Consider the following 21,425-nt stretch of genomic DNA (forward strand, 5'->3'; position numbering starts at 1 on the left):
TTGAGAGGGACGGGGGTCTCTATAGGAGACCTTTCTCCTTTTCCCTGTCTCATCGTCTGAATTGTGTGATTAAAACTGCGGCTGAAGGTGGGATGTTGACGGACAAGGCTTCAATCATTAAATGAAAGAAAACTGGAAAGGAGGGATAGACGGAGGGGAGAAAGAAAAAAGAAAAGGGGAAGTAGAAAAGAATCTCAAGACAACGTGCTTCTCTGCTTCTACGATCTCGTACGACCCACGCTATAGACCTTGGCCTCCCTCTCTTCATGTGAAATCGAAAAGTTTTCTCTCTCTTCTTTCTCGTCTTGTTTCTTTATCTCTTTTCCTCTTGGAAAGTTGAGGGTGGTAGCAAACACAAAGGCACCGACAACAGGCGAACGCCTTTCTCGTTTCGTTTCTTTGTGCTTGGGATCTCCCAGTCATTCATTCACCTTTTCATTCATTCGTTGTCCGACGTCGAGACGGCATGCTAACAATTTGAGGAACAAAGATACAAAAGAAAGGACGTTCTCACCCATACTCGCATTTTCCCGTCACTGCGATCTCACTCGTTTCCGCCTTTCTTGTCAAAAGGAGCACGAAAGAAGATACGGTCTGCTCTCTTCGGACATAAAGCAACCGTCATCAACTGCATTCCTTCGTCCCCGTTCCGTTGCTACTCTCTCGCATTTTCTCCTTGCTTTCTTTCCGGCCGTGAACCCTTGTCGGTTCTTGTTGTTATTTGAATCGCGGAAGTCTCTCTTCCCTTTCTTCTCTTTCCATCCTTTTCTCTTAGAGGGTGGTAGTGAAGAAAAGGCGAAGGAACCGAACCGGCCGGGAGAAAAGAGAAAGAGCGGAGAAAGTAACTAACCAAGTTCTTTCTTCCGCCACGAAGAGTCAGCCTAGTTAGCTAAGAAAGAATATCTCGCGAAGGGGAGAAAGCGACTCCTGATGACAGAGACAGCAGGAAGAGGAAGAGATTGCTGCGCGAGGCCCGAGAGGGAGAAATTTTTGTGCAGGAGGAAGCAGTAATCGTTTCCTCTTCGCACGGTCTCTATGTACGAATGAGCTTGAGCCTTCTTAACTCCATTTCCTTCTTTAGGCCTTCTTCCTGAGGAATTCGCTCAGTCTCCTTTCTTCTCATTCGTCTTTTTCTATCTCTCATCATATCTTCTTGTTATCTCTTCACGTATGTACATATGAAGGTTTACATATGTATAGATGTAGAGAGAGACAAGAGTCAGATATGTGACTAGGTATTCCCGTGTGTATACTGATGATGTCGGGACAGTAGTAGCAGGTAGAAGGTTCTTCTGTTCAATCCTTCATGTACGAAGAAGAATGAAGTGAAAGGTCAAGAAGACTCATCCGTTCGTACACCGCGTCATCGTAGCTATGCCTTTTTATGCGATGACAGGTGCATGTAGAGGAATTTCAAACACGCTGCTTGGCGCGTGGGAAGAATCAGTAGAGCAGCCTCCAGAGGCATTTGTATAAGATTTTTCATTTGTTCTTCGTATCCCTCTATGGAGAGGTACATACGTTGAAACTGGTTCGCGGCGACGTAGGCGTCTTGACGAAGACGCAGCGTCGCAATGTTTTAAAAGATCATTTGCTTGCAAGTTCAGTTGCTTTCTGCGAAGAGGGAAAGGGAAGCAAAAGAGGGAGAAACAGAAGAAGGAGAAGAGGCGTGGTTTTTTTCTCTCTTCTTCCAATTGTATATCCTTCTCTTGTGTGTGAGAGACGAATATAGAGAAGAACAGGAGATCTCAGCTTTGCTGGTGAGAAAAAGAAGAGATGAAGAACAGAAAAAGACGAAGAGCGCTGTACACAATGGAGATGAAGAAGGTAGATGACGTCATCAAGTGGTCTGGTGGTTCTCTTCCCGAGAATAAAGGAGAAGACGATGAGGAAGATGAAGAAAAGGAGAGGGAGGAAAGGAGGCATCTTTTTCTCTCTTCTTCTCGGCTAGCCACCCCAAGAAAGACAAGAAAAGATGAACGGGGAGGAAGGTTTCTCTCTTCGTCTTGTTCTCAAGAGAGAGAAAGAGGAGGAAAAGAAGAGAACGACGAAGAATTCTTTTGGTCTTCAGCCACGCCATCGACGTGTGCATCCATTACAAGTGACGGGTGGAGAGATGTGTCTTCTGTCTCTTCTTCATCTTCTTCCCCTTCTTTTTCTTCTTCATCTCCTCCTTCTTCCTCCCTCTCTGCTAGTCTTTCTCCGTCATCTTCATCTCTCACTCGTACAGTCGATTCTTTATCTGCCTCTTCCCACTCAGGAATTCCTCAAAGACCTCTCTCTTCTCCTGGCTCTCTTTCTACGGCTTCTCCTTCTTCTGTATTCTTCTCCCCTGTCTCTGCTTCCTCTTCGTCTCTCTCTACAGCTGGCCCTGTCTCTTCTCCTTCAGACGGAAACCAACAGTCATCCTCTCTGGCATCTTCTCCTCCCGCTCCCTCATCTTCTTGTTCTTCTTCTTCACTCCCCCCGTCATCTTCTTCTTCTTCTCACGGATTGATTGCCGATGTTCCTCTCTTTTCGCATGTTCGTCGCTTACAGAGAAGAACTCTGATGAAGCTCACAGGATCGGATGAAGGTGCCTATGGTGAGAATTGCTGTGCTTCACTTCTTGTTCTCTTTCGTCTTTTACAAGAAAGGTATTTCTTATCTTCTTCTTCAATCTTCTTAGATATCGGCAGTGGAAGTGGAATTCCCTCCTTCTTAGCCTCGGCCACGGTCGGGTGTATATCCACCTTAGGAGTTGAGTTAGATAGTAATGTCTACTCGATTTCGTGTAATAATCATCTTCAACTTGTCGATCATAGACTTCTCTCTTCTCTAGAAAATCTCCATCGTTTCCAACTCTTCTCGAAGGAAAGAGAACTACAACAGATAAGCAGTCGCAAACACTTCTCCTCTTCCTTGCTTTCTCCTGCGTCATCGTTATCATCATATTCTCCCATCTTGCAAACACCTACACCCTCAGACCATACTTATTGTTCTTCTTCTGCTTCGTTCTCTTCTTCTCCCTCTTGTAGTATCTTGTCTTCTTCTACTTCCAGCAGTAATAGAGGTCAAACGTCCGCTGGCATTGTCGTTTCTACAACTTCCTTTAGAGCTACATCGTCGCCAATGACAGAATCGTCATCCGCAGGGGGAGGGCTGATACATTCCTTCGGGAGAGATGAAGAAGGTAAGGAGAGTTTCTCTTCTTCTTCTTCCTCTCTTCATCTTTCTGTGAGGAGAGAGAGCGAGTTAGAGAGCTTAAGCGAGTTAACAGAGGACGATATTCTTTTCACTTGCGCGAACGTCAATGGCGCCTTTGAAACCGCTCCGATGGCGGCGATCAATGGCGTCACCCCGGGGGTGGAGAGAGAGAGTGTCAGAGAAAAACAGCGAGGACCTTCGAGATATAAAGAAACAAAAGCCCTGAGGAAAAGAAAAAGAAAAGAATCAGAGGGAAGAGAAGAAGATGACGATCTTCATGAAGAAGAGGCTGTTCGTAAGGGGAGAAGTAGTTGTACCAGTAGAAGCTTATATCTTCAGTCAGCTCGCTACATTAACTCTTGGTGTTCTTTTCTCCCTCTCTCCTTCTCTCCACCTTCCTCAAATTATTCTTTCTCGTGTTCATCTTCTCCGTCATCTTCTTCAATCTTCTCTGCTTCCTTCAGCCAGCTTGCTCCTTCCCCCCCCCCCTCTGGTGGTGACGTATCATCTTCATGCGACTCCTCTTTTTCTTCTTCTCCTTCTCACCCTTCTTCTTCTTCTCAGCCTCCTTTTCCTTCCTCTCTTTGTCTTTGTGACTGTATCTTTTCTTTACCAGGGGGTTTAGCCTATCCGTGTAATACAGCGTTCAGGTGTATAGACGCTTCCTTGTTAAGCTCCTTTGGTGGAATCACACATATCTTTTCTTTTGACCTGGCGATGCCTCCATGGATTCTCTTTCGTCTTTGTCGTCTCTTCAACCTCTCTAGGTCTCCTATGGTTTATGTGTCTTTTCACTCAGACCTGATCTCTAAACATCATCTGCATGCCGATCTCGCTCAACGCCTAAGGATGAGAATGTCAGGTAGCGGTGAAAGTCATGTCGCTTTTATCTATGTGAGAAAGAATCTTCCGTCTTCTCTTTCGCCATCAACTCCTCATCTCTCTCTTTCTTCTTCTTCTTGCATGAGTAAATCCTCTTCTTTTTCTCGAGTACATGATAGCGAAGTCGTCTTATCTCTGCGGCAACAAATGCTGATTTCATCGAAGGAAGAGAGCGACTTCATGCGAAGATGTTCTCTTCAAACGTCCTCTTGGTCTCCCTCGTACCCTTCCTGTGAAGGAATAGTTGGAGAGAGAAGAAACACAGGCGAGCATGCAGACGACTGTTTTTCTTCTTCTTCGTTGTCTTTCTCTTCTTCATCCCTTTCGCGTCAACTTCAGTCTTCTTTTCATCTACCTTCTTCTTCTTCTTCATCTTTTCGAGTCAAAGCATCGAGAGTGGTCGAGTTGTCTCAGGAAGAAGAGAGAAGAGATTTCCTTCTAGAAGAGAGTGAAGCGAGAGCCATACTCTTGCGTGGAATGTCTGAAAGCTATACACAACGGTTTTTCAATAAAGTCATTCTGGAAGGTTCGTTGCCTTTCATCTCGCGTCTTCTCCTCTTCGCGACTTTCTATCTCTTAAGATTTCTTTCTTCTTCGTCGTCTTTTTCTTCTTCTTCTTCTTCTTCTTCTTCTTCTGCTTTCGGGTCAAGAAACGGAGTTGGACTTTCACAAGAACAAGAGGAAGAGTTTGCGCGAAGACTAAATGAAGAGGAAGTTACGTCGAAAGATCTTCTGAATCTCTCTTCTGATCTCTCTTGTGTCTCTAAGAGAGTCTTTTCGAAATCCATCCATGCTGCTCACGAAGAAGAGGAAGAGGAAGGCGAAGAAGGAACAAGAGGATGTGTGAGAGTCGACAGAAAGATGCCCCTTCTCAGCTTTCCCAGTAGGATTGAAAGAAGAGACAGATATTCCTCGAAGACAGCTTCGTCGTATGTTCTAAAATGGTGGCTAGATCTTTCTTTCTCCTTTTCTTATCTACCGCAGCAACAAATCTTTCTCCTTCGCCGTATCTTCACTGTCTTTGGTCTTGATCGTGTCTTAGAATTAGGAGGAGATAGAGCCATCGAAGAGCTTAGAGCGCTTCTTCTTCTCTCTTCTTTTTCTTCTTCCTCTTCTATGGGCACAGGCAATGCCACACCTCAAACGGCAGTATCGAGTTGTGGTCTATGTAGAGAAGAGAAACGAGAACGACAAGACGCTCCAGGTGAGGTGTATGTGCACTCGAATGAGAGAGTGATCCTACTTCCTTCCTCACATCAAGCTCCATCAAACATCCCGTTTGGAAAAGTCTATCCCTCGATTCTAGAGAACGGAGAACATGTAAGAGAGGACAAGGAACGGATGATTTGGAGAGACTGTTTTTTGCTGCTGATAAACTCTCTGGAGAACTTCTCTTCAAAGACTCCCTCCGAGACCCTTTGCATCCATAGGATTGAGCAACTCGCTCGTTGGTTAAAAGACCGCTTCATTTCTCCCTGTGCGACAGGGGGTAAGAAGGAACGACGGAGACTAGGTATCTCTCTTATGAGTTCGAACGAAAAGGAGAAAAGCTGCTTTGATAGAAGGAGCTGTAAGATGAAGAAGAACAACAGTGTAGCTTCTCCTCTTCCATCTCTCTCTGGCGGTGTTGAGAGGACGAGGAATTATGACCACGCAAAGAACGAAGAGATGTCTTCGTTTGTAAGAAAAGAAAGGACAGTTCTTTCTTCTCCTGAAGTGATCAAAGATTCGGCGTGGACGAGCTCTCGCCCTGCTGATCCACGCGGAGGTGAGGCAGATGGAGTAGGATATGATGAAGATGAAGTGTATAGCCTGGATGTCTGGGTATGTCCGCGTCTTGGGAAGCAGATAGATCACATGAAAGAGAAACAAAGATATAACACGGGTTCCACTTTAGACCGCCTTACATACGGAAAAACATCTCGAGGTGATCAATCGTGTCGGCGGAGCGCACGCCCAAGGAAAGATCTCTTCTTTCCTTCTTCTTCTTCCTCGAGCGAAGTGAAAAGAACGATGTCTTCTTCGCGAGGTACGCGAGGGAGAGAAGGAAAGGAGAAGAGCACTACAATGAGAAGGAGTTCACAAAGAGACACCAAAGATTCTCAAGAATCCTTCAAGACAGAAGGGGAAAGAGTAGACGGTGAGACTATGAATGATGAAGAGGAAGAATGGAAGAAATTCCTCTTCCATCGTCATGATGAGAAAACAGATGCCAAATGGATACATGTTGCCACGTGGTGTCCTAGTGAAGGGAGATGCTCAGGTGTATGTACACCCGCCGGTGACAGAAAGAGAAGTCGAGGTTATCCGATTGCAGGAGAAAAAGTAAGGAAGGCAAACCAAAGAAAGGTTGTTTTGAGAGTTCCGTGCTTCTCTCCTCTTTGCTATATATGCGGAGAAAGAGATATGGTTTCTCAGCTTCTTTCCTCGACACGACCTCCTCCGATAAAGCAATATCTTCTTCAAAAAGAAATCCAAGAACTTCAAAAAACACCTCTCATTCAGGTGAGATAACACATCATTCACATTTGTGTCATCAACCTCTTGAGCTTCGTGTCTTCGTTTCTTCTCCCTTTTCTTTGTCGTTTTACTCTTGTTGGAGTGAGCTGCCTCGAGAGATCTTAAGCAAGTCAGCATCGTGCATAACAGGAGAGGGAGGCTGCTTCGTCTTTCTTTTTCTTGGTGTCCCTTTCTAGGACCTTCTTCTTCTCACTCTCTCTTCTTTAGATTAGAGGGAACTCCTTCTGCTTCTTTTACTGTATCTATTTGTTTTCATACCTCCACCTGGATTATGTGCCTTTGTGTGCAAACGCTCTTTTCCTGTAGAGATGTAGATACACTTACCGTTGTATGTATAGCCCCACTCCATACGTACATATATATTCATACAGATGCATACGTACATATACATAGACACACGTACACATTCATCCGTAGACATACATTTTCATACATACATAGATCTTCATATATATTCATACGTAAACATACATACTCACACGTAACGTACACAAGTATACATACCCATACACACATATTCACACGGGCGTCCACGTACGTACATATCCGTAAAATAGACACATATGCGCACATACATATACAAGCTTACATTTTCATGCATGCATACATACGTATTCATTCACGCATACGTACATATTCTTCCATACTGCTACATACATATACATACATCTTCGAGTAATTTGTGGATGAGTGTATATGAGGAGTGTTGCCTGTGTTTGCATGGAGAATGACGGACAGCTGGGGGGATCTTTTATCTTTTCTTCTCTCTTTTTTTCAAAGCGTCCCTTCGCTTTTCTTTCCCTCTAATCCCCCTCAGCTCACTGACAAAGAAGGATATGAAGCGTGGAACAGAAAACTTCGCATGAAGTTCGATCAGGTCCAGTCTCTCTGTAGGGCAGGTCCTGCAGGTCACGGGTGTCATGAGAGCTTTTCTTCTCTTCATTCATTATTACCACATCAGAATCTTCGTCCAAGGGAAGAAGACCAAGAAGAAGGAGACCGTGCTGTATCTTCTCTCTTTCATTCTTCCTCTACATCGATCTCTGACGTTGATACAGATTCAAGTGAAGATATAGAGACAGATGCCGATAGTCACCGTCGTCGTACAGGGCTAGAAGAAGAAGAAGGAAGAAAAAGAACAAGAGGAGAAGAAGAAGAAATGATGTTTTCTAGAGAGAGAAAGATGTTAATGAGGACGTCTCGTTCATTGCCGAGGAGAGGGAGAAGAATAGAGACAGGTGATAGAAATGGTCCATGTTATCACGTACAGAGGGAAAAAACCCTTGGATTTCTTGAAGCTTTCTTTCGCTTGCGATGTTATGACGCCCAGGCGGAAAGAGAAGACGAAGAAGATGAACTTGAAAGAAGATCCAGAGATACACAACCCTTCTCTATGCCTGCATGTACAGTCGCATGTCTTCCACGTGACTCCTGTCCTCTCCCTTCTATTAAGCTCACTCGGCCCTGGGAGGAATCAGAGGTAAAGGAAAGGAGTCACGAAGAAATGGAGAATAGAGGTGTACTCTCTAAAGAGAATCCCATCTTCGCTTGCAAGTCTCACCCGTCTTTACTTTGGAAAGAAGAACATGAGGGGGAAGTTGTTTCTCGTCCTTCGGAAGAGGAAGACAGAGATGAAGAAGATAGAACCGAGAGAAAGCAGTCTTCTTTTCCTTCTCTTCAAAAGCCTAGACGATACGGTCGCACCTGGAGGGCGACGATTCTGTCGATAAAAAGAAGAAAAAGCAAAGCGAAGGAGTCTGTGCAAGTAGAAGGACGGGGAGGGAAGAAGGAGAAGATCGATCTCGAGAGTAAAGGAGGAGAAGGAGAAGAATTTTCCTGTCATTTGGAAGATCAACAGCCTGTTATATCTTTAGAAGACTTCTCATATGAATGGGTAACACGGTCTTTCAAGACGAAGATCATCGTTCCTCCTGATTATGACTCTAGCTATTCTTCTTCATCTATCACGATAGAGGATGACGATGGCATGAGAGAGGCTAAGAGATGGGCGCTAGGAGAGTTGAAGAGACAAGAGATGAATGTCCTTCTTCTTTTGTCTCTTCTCAATGAACCTTTGTTAAACTTACTTGTCTGTTCTTCGGCTGAAGACGATAAGGAGGTGAAGATGGAGAGGTGTAAAAAGCGGCTCTCCCGGGAAGGAGAAGCAAAAGAAGAAGAATGGAAAGCAACTGCTCTTCAGACAGAGGGGAAAAACTCTTGGAAAGAGAACGAGAGAAGAAGAGAAGAAGAAGCGAGCTTTTCACAAGATGACGATGAAGAGACGAAGATATTTGAAGGGAGAAAACGGAGAAAGAGAAGAATGATTCTAGACGATGAAACAGATGAAGATGGCGATATTGAAGTCTATAAGAAGGAGACGAAAGAGGGGGAGAACAAGAGGTATGTGAAGGAGGAGGAGGAGAAGAGAAAGAAAGATGTAGGCTCAGAGAAAGATCTTGAAAGATCGAAACAGGAGAAACTTAACGGTCAACTTACAGAAAGGGAATCGAACCCTCTCTGGTCTTGGGTGGATATCTTAGAGCCCTTACTTGCGCAAGAATTAATTCTCATCGACCAAAGTCATCCTAGGGACTATTCACTCTTTTCTCCTTCTTCTTTTCTTTCTGCTTTGCCGTCGTATTTTGACGATAAGAATCTCAGACACACGGGGGAAAGGAGAACCGTGGAGATAGAAAAGAAGAAAGAGAGAAGGAAGAAAGATAGGAACGGATACGTTAATGATTCCTCGGAGATAGAGAGAGGTAGAGACCATTTGCGGACTCATGAAGAGAAGAAGAGCAGTCGAACGATGAAAGGGGGGGGGGCTCTATCGTCTATGAGAGATCTTATTCTCTCCCAGATTCTTCGGTTGAAGCAGCTGAAGGTGTTGAAGAGAATGAGAGAGGAGGAAAAGAAGAGCCGAAAAAATGGAGCGGAAGAGGATAGAAAAGGGAGAGATCAGCTATTTTTCTCTTCTTCATCTTTGGAGGATTCTTCCCATGGTGCGATAGGAGATCCTTGTCTTTCTAACCAATCTTCTTCTTCTTCTCTCCCCTCATTTTGTCTCCCTCTGTCTTCTTTTTCGCCTTTCCTCCTTCGTCTTCCTTCACTCCTACCAGCAGGAGAAGAAGACGGGCGTCGCTCCTCTGTCCGTGAAGAAGAGAAAGAACGAGAAGAAAATGAAGAAGAAGAAGAAAGGAAAGACATGCCAAACAGAAAGAGATTGAGACACCAGGGTGGTGGTAGTGAAGAAGAGAGAAGAAGAATGAAGGAATTTCGTTTTTTTTCCCCGGACAGCATGGACGGGAGAACAACGAGAGAGAACAAGGAAAAGACTGAAGGTCATGAGAAAGAACACAGTGATGAAGAAGAAGTCCTCGAGAGAGGGAAAGAGTTCAAGAGCTCTTCTCTTCCATTATTTCAGCATGATGTCGGAATGTTAGCGCGTCAGTTCAGAAGAAAGCAAGAGCATTTCTCTTTATCTACATGTGCGCAAATAGCTTCTTCTCTCCTTGTCCTGCTATATCCTGAAGAGACCATCGGAGAAATCTTTCAACAAGACGAGGAAGAGGAGGAAGAGGAAGATAGGAGCATGAGAGCATCCTTCATCTCTTTATATGAGAGAGTCGAGGCTTCATGTGAGCTCCTGCATGCAGTAGAATCTATCCTGGTCCTTCGTAGTCAAGATCTGTTTCATCCGAGAAAGAGAACAAGGGCAAGCGAAGACGACGAGAAGGAGAAGATTCTCAAGACAGAGAGCCAGGGAGTCAGGAAGAGAGAAGAAAAAGGTGTTGAGAGCGAGACGGCTGTAGAAGAAGACATGGATAAAAGGAAGGATGAAGTAAGTAAAGAGTTTCGAGAGAAGATGGACATAAGAAGGAATGGAGAGGAGAGTGATTCTGAAGGGAAAAAAGACATTCTTGTCTCTTCATATGCTTCGCGTCATAGTATCTTTGAGGAAAGACGGTCAGAAGGAATGGAGATCGACAGAGAGCCAGAGAAAGAAGAGAATAAAGAGATCCATCAAGAGAAGAAGGAGAAAGATGATGAGGTGTCTGAGAAATTACAACTCTTACGTCAGACGTTGCTTAAGCGACTGCTTAGGATCAAAGCGGTCTTAGAGAAGGAGAGAGAAGAAGCGCATAAAGCTATATATACTTGGATTGTCAGTCGTGAATTTCAAGGTCACCCGTTCTTCTCTTCTTCTTCTCTTTCTCCCTCTTCATCTTCGCCAGACCCTAACCATTCTAATCACAAGAACGAAGAAAAAGAGGAAGAAGAAAGGACGTGTTCCTTCTTGTTTACGGACCACCTCCGGCCTTGTTGTTGTCTCTATGGTGCGTCGTCTTTACATGCGATTCAGGAGTCATTTCTAAGATCTCCTCTTCCCTTTCTCTGTCCTCTCTTTGATGATTCATCGATTGTCTCGTATGCCTCCATGCCAAAGGAGAAAAGCAGTAAAAGCAGATGGATCGAGAGCTTGTTCTCTCGGGGTGTGAAAAGAAGAAGAAAGAGCTGCGTGAATGAGGGATGTCCTTGGTGGTATACATACTACTATACCATAGGGTGTGTTTGCATGCATAAGGAATTTCTTTTCAAGAGGAAATTGAAAGAGTTTTCATCACTGTCTATCAACAAAGCACCTGCTTCTGTTGACCTCGAGAGAGACAAGGAGGAGGACAAGAAGAAGAACATGACAACAATGGCGACGTCGGAGAAAGAGGAGAAGGTGGTGGAGAGGAAAGAGAATACATGTCCTGGATCCGAGACGAGATCTTCGCATGCCTTGAGTTTGAGAAGAAAGGAGAATGAGGGAAAGGAGAAGGATGAAGAAAAGGGAAAAGCGCAAGTTAAGACGACAGAAAGGAGTGGACAAGAAGAAGGAGAAGAAGAACTAGAAGAGGAGGAGGAAGAAAAAGAAGGGAGAAAGATAAGACAAGGTTCTGAAGAGGAAGAAAGAGTGAAAGAGAAAGATTTCAACACTAGAAGGCTGACGGAGATGATGATGAGTTTGATGAAAGAAGAAGAAGAGAGTCAGAAAGAACAGGAAAACAAGGAAGATACCCTTTCTTGGAGTGTATGTACACCTTCTTCCCTGATAGAATGTTGTGCATCATCTTCACCACAAGAAGAGAAAGAAAGGATGGCAGCTGAGGAACAAAAAGAAAAAGAAGCGAAACAGGTTTTTAATCAGAAAACGAATGGTGATAGTCCTATGAAGAAATCTTCTCCATGTACAGCTGTGGGATTCTTCAGTACCGAGCAAGAAAATATACGTCCATATGAGCAGTTGAATGAGAAAGGAAGAAAAGGAGACAAGATAAGAAATGAAGATATCTCTTTCTTACACTCGCCGAAGGCCCCTAGGAAACGTAGAAGCTCTGAAGGAAAAGTTTATGAAGAAGCAACAATCGAGATTTTTTAAATCGGAAGTCCCGTTCGTCTCGTCATCTTGACAATATCTTTGGAGTGTACATACACAACATACATATCTATTTATACATGCATCCACACTCACACGTAGATATCCTACATACATACATACATTCGCATTCGTACATACGTAGGCAGGGTCTTCGTGTATAGGCCCTGGGGCGTGTGCGTCCATTCAGAGACACGGCTGAGATGTATGTATCTTTATGTAGACAGACTTAAACAGATGTATAGAAACATACAGTTACTGCGTAGAGGTGATAAAAAGGTAGAGGTAGATTGATGTAGCCAAGAATGAAAGAAGAAGAAAGGGATGTTCTACTTGTCAAGTTGAATGTATGTTTTGTTAGGAGCTATGATCTATATATTGTATAGATATTCATGTATATGTATATACATTCCACCGTTGTATAAATCTGTTAAAGCTTGTCAAGTTCCTTTTGTATAGCTATGTCACGGCGTACTTAGGATTCATTCAGAGCAGTTTTCTGTTTGTATTCTATCAATAAAGACTCTATCTGCATATAGGAAGGTCTTTATCATAATCATGTAACATGCATAAATCGAAGCATGTTCGTCAGCGGTGTATGTACACCAGGGAACGGAACAAACGATTGTCCGTTGTCCTTCCATTTCTCTGTTTCTCAAAAGTGAGACAGAAGGAATGAATGAATTCATCTTTCCCTTTCTCTCTTTGCCTGTCCTCCGATTGTCACTTAAAGCTCAAGTCTCTACCTTAGCGGCTTATTTTATCCGTTTTCCTTGGAGGGAAACCCAACTGATCGCGGCGAAGATCTTTCTTTCTACTTTTTTTTCATCCTCTTCATAAGATCTTTCCTCTTGTCCTGTTGCTCAGCTCTTGTCTGGAGTTCTTCCGGTCTCAGTCACCGCTCAGTTCTTTTCTCTCTCGCCTTAGGTACATGAACATATACATCTTTATCTTCATATATATTTGTAGACTTTCTGTAAGTGCGTATGTATCGATACATACGTGTATCTGTATACAGCTACGTCTTGAGTGTCTTTGTTTGTATATTCGCGTGTACGTCTGGGAGCTTCTATGTGTATGTCCCTGGGGTGTCTATTACTTACTCATCCTCTTGCAGAGGGGCCCCTCTGTCATTTCAAATCGGTTTCAAATCTCTTTTAAGAACAAGTTCTTTCTTTCTTTCTGTTTCCTCTCTTTCTTCTTTCTTTCTTTCATTCTTTTGGCCCCCGACATCGATTCTGAGACAGGAGACTTGTTTGTCATTTGAAGAGAAAAAAAAGAGGCGAGAGAGAAGGTGCGAGAAATCTACTCGTAGGAATCTATACATGTGATTCATGAAGGCTTTGTCCATCAGGAAAATCCCACGTAAAGAAGATCCATCAAGATATAGTACGTGGTGAAGAAAGCGGCGTAGGAAAACTCATCGTTCTTCTCCCTCTCTTTGTAAAATGAAGAATGAGTCGTCTTGTGAACAGTGGAGAAAAATACTCCTTCTGCTCTATATCTCTTGTCAAGACGAAGAAGGCATCTCATTCACCTTCACGATATTCTGATTGATTATGTTTGTCTTCTTGTCCACTATTGTCTCGTCGTTCTTTAACAAAACTGTTAAGACACTTCATTCACAATCTGCTCAGTCAGAAGGGACTTGAACCCCCTTATATCTTCTATTTCAATTAAAGGTCTTAAGCCATCCGGGTTCATCTATCTATCTATTTATTTGGCTTCATCCCCCGGCTGGCTTGCTTTCTATCTTTTCTTTGGCCACGCCACCAACAACGAGTGCTAGGCAGAGAGGTATCTATCTTCTTTCCTTCTCTCTTACATGATGATATTTCTGTATATCATCTATCGTAGACTTAAGAGAGGAGAGATGGAGAGCTAGCTGAATAGCTAGTAAATGTCTCCTGTCTTGTCTGCGAATGAAGTCGGAGTTTCAAGAATCATCTGTCTGTCGAGAAATAGAGGGAGAGATACATCAAGTATACATGCACGTCTCTGCTTTCTCTCGGCACCTGCCCTATCTCGAACTGAAGAAAGACCTTTCGTCTCCTCCTTATATATTCAACTGGTTCTAATACAAAAGCCTAGCTGAACAAGCTGAGGAAAATGATATATCATAAAGAAACAGATGCAGCCACGATCCATGTCTAATCGCGGTCTCTCTCTATCTCCATCTCCCCCATAAGATAGACCGTATTCCCTACCTTGTTATGTTCTCTCTTTCTTGTATTCCGATCCATGAAGGGCAAATAGAAAGAAGCGAAGAGAAGCGTGACGACGCGTCGTGACTATGTGTATACATGTGTGTGTAGCGAGGAATAGAGAAGAGAGGGTGAAGAGCTATGTATCCACTGCTGTCCAGAGAGAACGCAAAACTGAGGCTACAGAGCGGGTTTCTTTTCTTTTCCTCAGTCCTCGCCTTTCTTTCTTGTCTATAGTTTCTCCTGAGAGAGACAGAGACGAGAAGAAGAAGATACGTATGTGTTTTGAGCACAGTGGTCTCCAACGACCACCGTCATCGTTCTCTCTCTCTTCACTTCTTCTGAAGACAAACAGGCGAGGAAGTCGTTACCTTCTTTTTCCTATTTAATGTTCAAATCAACGAAATCAGTCACACTAACATTCTCACAGCAACAGTCGTCGCTTGGCATCTTCGCACAGAAAGGATTTGTCTAGAGAAGTAGCGTAGCCTTCTTACTCTTCTCCGTGTTCCGTCAGTCTTCATGTCGCGCCCTCCTCTCTCCTTCACTCATCGATACGTCAAAGAAACTTCAAGACAGCTAGATAAATAGATAGGATAGATATATACCTAGATAGTATAAATGGATCGATTACACGTAAGTAGATAGACTACAGATACCTTTGGATAGACTGAAGATGAAGAGGAGACTGAAGATAGATAGAAAGATAAAGATGGGGATAGATACCTTGAAGATAGATAGATAGATGGATGGAAGACCGAGAGATAGATTAGTGAACATATATATGCAAACGTGTGGTGATATAGACAGATACAGAGAAGCATACACGATAGAAGGTATCAATGACGTACCACTGAAGACTCTTATGCATATGTGAAATGGCTTTTCATATAGAAAGGACGAACTGTGTCGGGATGTGTCTTCTTCATTCTGTAGAAATGGATAAACTAAGTCGAATGATGAATGGATTCCTTTTCAACTTCCTTGGAAGAAAAAGAAGCTTATCGCCTTCATATGGAGCTCCTCTCATCAAGCTCCTATAGCGCTCTCTGTTTGGTGACGAGATTTCTACTTCTTTGCCTGCTTCTTCTCATTCATCCGCATTCTTTCTTGCCTGCTTTCCTTCTCTCTCGTTCTTGAAGAACGAAAGCACTGTATGGACTTAGCTCTCTTTCTTTCGCGCTGGGCTCTCTTGCCCTCTGGATGTGTCTGTATGGACACATGTATCTATCCATGCATACCCGTCCATCTATGTATACGAATCAACTCTATCATAGAAAGACCTTATAGAAGTCTCTCCCTTTCTTATATGAATACAAAGCCGTACGGCGATCCCCATCCATATAGAAACTTTCATGATATTCAAAGGAGACCGAGCAATCAGGAATCGCATGAGTTCACAGCTAAAACAGATTGCCGTACTTCGCTCCCTTCAACTATCTCTACAGGTACACAGATGAAGAAAGATAGAGAGATCGATTGAAAAATCGATAGATAGACAGAAAATGGAAAGATAGATCGGAACGTGTACATGAACCAAGAAAGGGGACATACATGTAGATAGACGGATAGACTCAGGCTTGACAGATAGAGACGACGTTTTGTGATGGAGTGCATCCATTTCTTTTAGAGAGCGAATTCTTCAATTTCGATAGGAGAGACAAACGAAGAAGAAGAGATAGTCGGATCCATCAACTGCTCCATTTCATGACGCTGAAGCTCTTCTTCTTCGATCTCTTCAGACATTCCGCTGTCCATGATGAGATGATCTTCATCGAAGCCCTCGTCTTCTTCTCCTGCTTTGTGCTTCATTTTCTTCTTCTTTTTCTTCATCTCATTCAGTTTCGACTTGTGGAGAACCGCAGCGAATCCCTTGTGAAGTTTCTTCAGAGTCTTCTTGAGAAGCTTCATATCTTTCGCTGAAAAAAGAAGACAGGAGCACCAGGGACATCAACAGACACAAGGTCTTCTGTCAGCCTCACGCTCGCCCCATTCGATGAGAGAAAGAAGGTGTGGTTTCTCATTCTCCTCACTTCAAACTAGGCGATGGATGGGTTCACCAGAGAGTGAGAAAGAAGAAAAGAAGGATTAGCACAATGTGTCCCATTGGTTCTACTATCCTAACCATCTCACTATGCTTCAGAATAGTCGAGTATTACATGCTTGGGTGTGAGAGAGTAAAGAAAGAAGGTACATGGGAGAAAAACAAAGAAAGAAAGATACTTACATAGCGAGGTAGATGTGCTTATGCAGATAAAGATTTCTTCCTCCACTTCTTCCCAAGACACCTAAACCCGCTCTACTCAAAGGACAGGGCAGGGGGAGTGGAAGAAAAAAGAGATAGAACATCATTCGAAGAGACGAGACCAGAGAAAGAGAGTACCTTTATTGTCCTCATCGTCAAGAAGTCGGACATACAGAAGAATAAGAAGAGAATGCATGGACTGAAAGACACCACTCTAGAGGTGAAGAACGACCAAAGCTTTTGATGTATATTAGTGACTTAGAGCTTGACAGGAAGCGCAGAGGATAGTGAAGCCAAAGTGAGGAAAAAGAAGAAGTGAGACAAAGAATAAAAACGTATGAAGCACGTGGAGTGAGCGAAGCGTAAAGAAGCAGACAGAAGAGCTCCTTTAGATATCCACTTGAGTAGAGATGAAGTGAATGAGAAGAAGAGTATGGAATGAAATTATCTGACGCAGCAGAGATAATACTCTCGTAGGTAGGTAGAGGAGAATGGCACATAGAAGGACACTCTCTTTCTCTCTATTCTAGGTACATTTCCACTTGCGATCATCGACACATCACTTTCTCTCCGGTGTATATACACCTCACCTCGCTACATTCTTAGGCTCCTCGCCACACAATTGTCCTTTCCTCACAGCATCCGAGTGCAGTGTGACACTTCTGTGGTTCGTTCAAATCCAAGACATCTATCTATCTTCATTCTGGCTTGGTTTTCTTCTTCTTACCTAGGCTGCGATAAGACGAGGAGACGAGGGAACCTCTAGATGAAGCTAAGGCTCTTGAAATGTCTACAGGATGCTGTTGATGGAAGTTTTGAATCCTTCGTATCAGAGATTCTGTGAAAGATTTCTCGTCATTATGACATGTTTCTCCCCCTTTTCCTTTTTCGCCTTCTTTCTTTTTCGAAGTATGAGAAGAGGATTTCTTCTCTGGAGTCTCGCACAAAGAAGGAGGAGAGAGTTGAGATATCATTTCATCTCTTAGATTTCTCATATGTTTTTTCTGTTCAGTGATCGATCGAAGTTGATCTTTTCCTATATCACGTAGATGGCGATGAAGTTTCCTATGAAAGGTACTTTCAAGCTTCTTCTCGAGGACTGCCATTCCTTTCTTAAACACTTTCTTGGCATGTTGTCTCTTCAGCCCATGATGATGATGGGAGGGAGAAGGAAAATGATGGGGGTGACCATAGGGATGAAGAAAGAGATTATCTTCATCGTCTTCATCCTCTTCTTCTTCTTCATCGCCGTCTTCTTCTTCGTCATGGAGGAAGGAAGGTGCGATTGTCGTTGGGATGAAGTAGTGTGCGGGGTGTCGATGTCCATATAAGTGGCGTTGAAGAGAGTGAAGTATTTTCTCCTGAAGTCTTGATCTGAGCTTTGCCTGCTTCTTCATTTCCTTTTTGTAGGCTTTTACAACCTTTGGGGTTCTCCTGTATGTGGCTAAGGCATAGGTTTCAGCTATTTGGTCAAAATACTGCTGATAGAGAGATTTCAAATATTCACGTAGAAGAGTAGAAAGGCTCTTTCTCACTCGTTCTTTTGCATACCAGAGACGTTTAAGATAAGCAAGCAAGAGCTGTTTCGCACGATAATTCTCTTCTAGAATCTCTTTCGTTATCTTCAAAACCTTCTCTCGAAATTTGAAATGTTTTCTTGAATCGTGATGGAGGCCTGAAGAAGAAGAAGAAAGATGAGATAGTGGTGCTGGTCCGAATACAACCGCTCCTTCTTCACTTCTTCCGCCTCTATGATAGTGAAGAGCTTTGGCTTCGTCATGGTAGGTGGCAGGATGACCGGAAGAGGAATGAGAGGAAAAGGAAGAAGAAAAGGGAGAGGAAGACGTGGAGAAAGTGAAAGACAGTTTCTTTCCATGATGGTGATGCGGCGAAGAATCATGATGGGAAGGTTTATAGAACGCGGATGTGTAGGATGATAGCATATGTCTATTCTTTGTGTCCGCCTGCTTGACCTTCATCGCCTTGTGTTCTTGATCTTTTTGACTCTTCTTTCGAGCGAGATATTCTTGATGCTCAGACAAGGCCTTTCCTAGGGCTTTCGCTTTCTTCAAAAGCTTCTCAACAATTACTTCTTCCTTCGAACCTTCTCCTCCCTTCTTCCAAGGAGAAGACGACGAAGAAGATAAGAACAAGACATCATGATCATGATGCGACTTCTCGCCTTTCGGGTCTTTCTCTCTAGATGACTGATTGAAGATGGGTATCGACTCAATAGGTATATCATTCTTGTGAGAATCGACAGAGGCCCCAACTTCACTCTTCTTCTTGTTCCTCTTATCTTCTTTGGGAAACAACTCATCGTTATTTTCATCTTCATCTTCGTCGTCGTCATCCTTCTCTTCATCTTCGTCTTGACCCTTCCCATTGAAAAGAGAGGCGTGCTGAGAAGTGAGGACATGTGCGATGGAAGTACTAGGCATTGTTAGATGGTGGTCTTTCTTTTCCTCCTCGCTTTGGTTGTTCTCTTGGCTCCTTTCAACTTCTTGTTCTTCTGCTCCTTCATGATGAAAAGAAGAGTTTTTCTCCTCTTGGTGTGGTCCTTTCGTTTCCGTAGATTTCTTCCCATCGGCATCTCCTTCCTCTTGTACGGAGTGAAAAGAGAAGTTTTCTTCTTCTGCCCCATCTTCTTTCTTTTCGTTATGATGATTTGACGGGTCTCCTTCAGTCTGGGACTGATTCATGAGGGAGGGGGCCTCTCCTTTTTCTTCATGATGAGAAGTCTCTGAAGGCTCCTCAACGCTGGAATGTCCCAGACCGCCTGTATCGATGGCTGACGCGTTTTCTTCTGGTTTAAAGAGAAGATCAACGTCATCTACTTCTCCTGTCTCCCCTTGTTTTTGGTTGTGTTCTTCTTCCTCAGAAGAAGAACTCGATTTCAGGTGTACAGACACCGCGGAACCGAAGACTAGCCCTGGAATATGAACAAGAGAGGAAGAAATGACTGGGAAGGAGGACACGAGATTGTCGAACACCGACTTCCTAGGTTCATTTTCGATGAGGTACTTGGAATAAAACACAGGTGAAGAAGAAGAAGACTCGTCAAAAGAATCGTAAGGTGTAATTGGAGGGGAGAAGAAAGAAAGAAACAGTGAGAGAAGAAGAAAGAGATTGAAGGCTTGAAGAGAGAGAGAAGAGTCCGAGTTCCATCGATATCTCGCTAGAGAGCGGCCAGGAGACCTCGTAAAGGAACAACTTCCCCATGGAATTCTTCTTCTGCTCCAACTACTACTCCTATTGACAACCTCCATTGTCTCTATCCGAAAGAAGACTTCTCTCGTCATTGAGAAAGATTTCTAGACATTGATGCAGGAAAACTGAGAGAGCTAGAGAGGAGAGGGTGAAAGCAGCACATGTCATAGCATTACGCAGATAAGATCTTCAGGCGTTGAAAAGAAGACGACGCTGGAGAGAAGAAGCGAGAGACGAAGAAAACCTCAGGCTTTCTCATTCTTTCTTGTGTCCTCTCATCGAGACAAATCCTTCCAAGAGAGATTTGTCGGAGGGGGGATCGATGCGGCATAGCCTTCTGAACAAGAAGACGAGACTTGTATCAGGCACATGAACAGAACCCGACCATATGCTAGAGCTATGTAAAGCTGTATCCATCAAAATGGAAGTTAAGGCAGAAGAAGTCTCATTGTTGAAATACGCTTTCTCCTTCTTTCTTTCCGATTCTTACACATGTCTATACCCTTGGATAGCTCTATAGACAGACAGAAATCTTCTGTTCGACTCCCCTCTCTCCTCTCTAATTCTCTTCTGTCCCTCTGTCTCTTATGCCTTTGTTGATGACTGCTTGGAGATAAAAAAAGAAGAGAGGGGCAAGCAAGAAGATCTCTGTATGTGTGCGCATCACCCAGCTATCTTGATAGCGCCAGTGACAAGTTCCTCGTGTCTCCTCCTTTTTGTGCCTTCAAGAACGAGTGGAAAAGCTCTTCTTCATCGCTCTATCCTCTACTTGCCTTCCACATTGCAAATCGTTCTCTCTCTCCCTCTCTCTTGTCGTTGTGCTAAGAAAAAAAGAAAGAGAAAGCATCCTCTATCCTGCTATGTCTACTCCGTTACACCATCGTCAACCTGTATGGTGCTTGGTAGGGAAAGACAGACCTCCCGTCGGATGCAGAGAAGAAAGAAGAGGAGGAGAAGAAAGGGAAGGAAGTGAAGAAGCAGAGAGAGGTGGAGAAAGACCGGGATCCAGATGAAAAGAGGAAGGAAGTCTAGAGGATCCTTTAGTGAATAAAGAAGAGACAGGGAGGAGGAATTCTAGTGAAAGGGACGGGGGAAGCCCAACTTTAGAGGAGATTGGGGAAGAACCGTAACAAGAAAGGGAAACTGCAAAAGATAAATATATAAAGAAAGCAAGTGCAGAAAGAAATGTGTCCGTACACGGGAAAGCCGTGATAGGGTTAATCAACGAAAGAACGAATGGATGTTGGCGCCCCGGATTGAATTTCTCGCACGTTATAGAAAAGAGACAGAGAGCCCGCGACAGTTGAAGCATGTACAGCCTCGATGAAAACGCAAAGAAAAGCTCAGCTACTGAAGCTTAAATTCCGTTCCCCCTTATCTGAAAACAGATTCTTCACGTCAAAAGAACTTTGTCTCGAGGGTGGTCTTGTCTTGTCAAGGTGCCATCCATCATCCATCCTGCCGGATCTCTAGCGGTGTGAAGGAGAAAAATAGTCCCCAGTCCTTGAAAAATATCTAAGAAAGAGATCTCCTTTTTCCAGTCTCTTAGCAACAGACGAAAAAAAAGAGAAAAGGAGGCCTTTTTCATGAGAGACTGAGGGTTCGAGTGATATATTGAGTCAGATGGGACCCTCTAGACACGACGCATCCAGCGACTAAAGCCCTCTCGGAAGAGTAGACATGGCCCCGGCTAGCCGGCTTTATTATCGGGAGAGCTCTCAAACCCAACAAGGCCGTCAGCATCACGCGCCGACCA

At 43.7% G+C, this 21,425-nt stretch overlaps 2 protein-coding genes across 2 annotated transcripts; one reads left to right on the plus strand and one right to left on the minus strand.

Annotated features, from left to right (window-relative positions):
• Positions 1-281: 281 nt before the first annotated feature.
• On the plus strand, positions 282-14,028 carry CSUI_000137 (histone methylation protein dot1). The gene is made up of 3 exons (XM_068060371.1): positions 282-6,573; positions 7,406-12,937; positions 13,258-14,028. The coding sequence occupies exons 1-2, from the start codon at positions 1,777-1,779 to the stop codon at positions 12,011-12,013; spliced, it is 9,405 nt and encodes a 3,134-aa protein (XP_067927649.1). The 5' UTR covers positions 282-1,776; the 3' UTR covers positions 12,014-12,937; positions 13,258-14,028.
• A 508-nt stretch (positions 14,029-14,536) lies between these two features.
• On the minus strand, positions 14,537-21,219 carry CSUI_000138 (uncharacterized protein). Its single transcript, XM_068060372.1, has 2 exons — positions 17,187-21,219; positions 14,537-16,133 (listed from the first exon to the last, which is right to left on the minus strand). Exons 1-2 carry the CDS (start codon positions 19,759-19,761, stop codon positions 15,841-15,843), a joined length of 2,868 nt encoding a protein of 955 aa, XP_067927650.1. The 5' UTR covers positions 19,762-21,219; the 3' UTR covers positions 14,537-15,840.
• Between the last annotated feature and the right edge of the window lie 206 nt (positions 21,220-21,425).

Source organism: Cystoisospora suis, assembly GCF_002600585.1.
Source record: "Cystoisospora suis strain Wien I chromosome Unknown contig_70, whole genome shotgun sequence".
Classification (NCBI taxonomy): domain Eukaryota; phylum Apicomplexa; class Conoidasida; order Eucoccidiorida; family Sarcocystidae; genus Cystoisospora; species Cystoisospora suis.

Bases quoted from the DNA above. Each gene is read 5' to 3' on its own strand.
- CSUI_000137 (XM_068060371.1), top strand. From the start codon at position 1,777: ATGAAGAACAGAAAAAGACGAAGAGCGCTGTACACAATGGAGATGAAG. The intron at 6,574-7,405 runs GTGAGATAACAC...AATCCCCCTCAG, and splicing joins AAAAAACACCTCTCATTCAG to CTCACTGACAAAGAAGGATA.
- CSUI_000138 (XM_068060372.1), bottom strand. From the start codon at position 19,761: ATGACGAGAGAAGTCTTCTTTCGGATAGAGACAATGGAGGTTGTCAAT. The intron at 16,134-17,186 runs GTAAGAAGAAGA...TTCTTTTTTCAG, and splicing joins CTCGTCTTATCGCAGCCTAG to CGAAAGATATGAAGCTTCTC.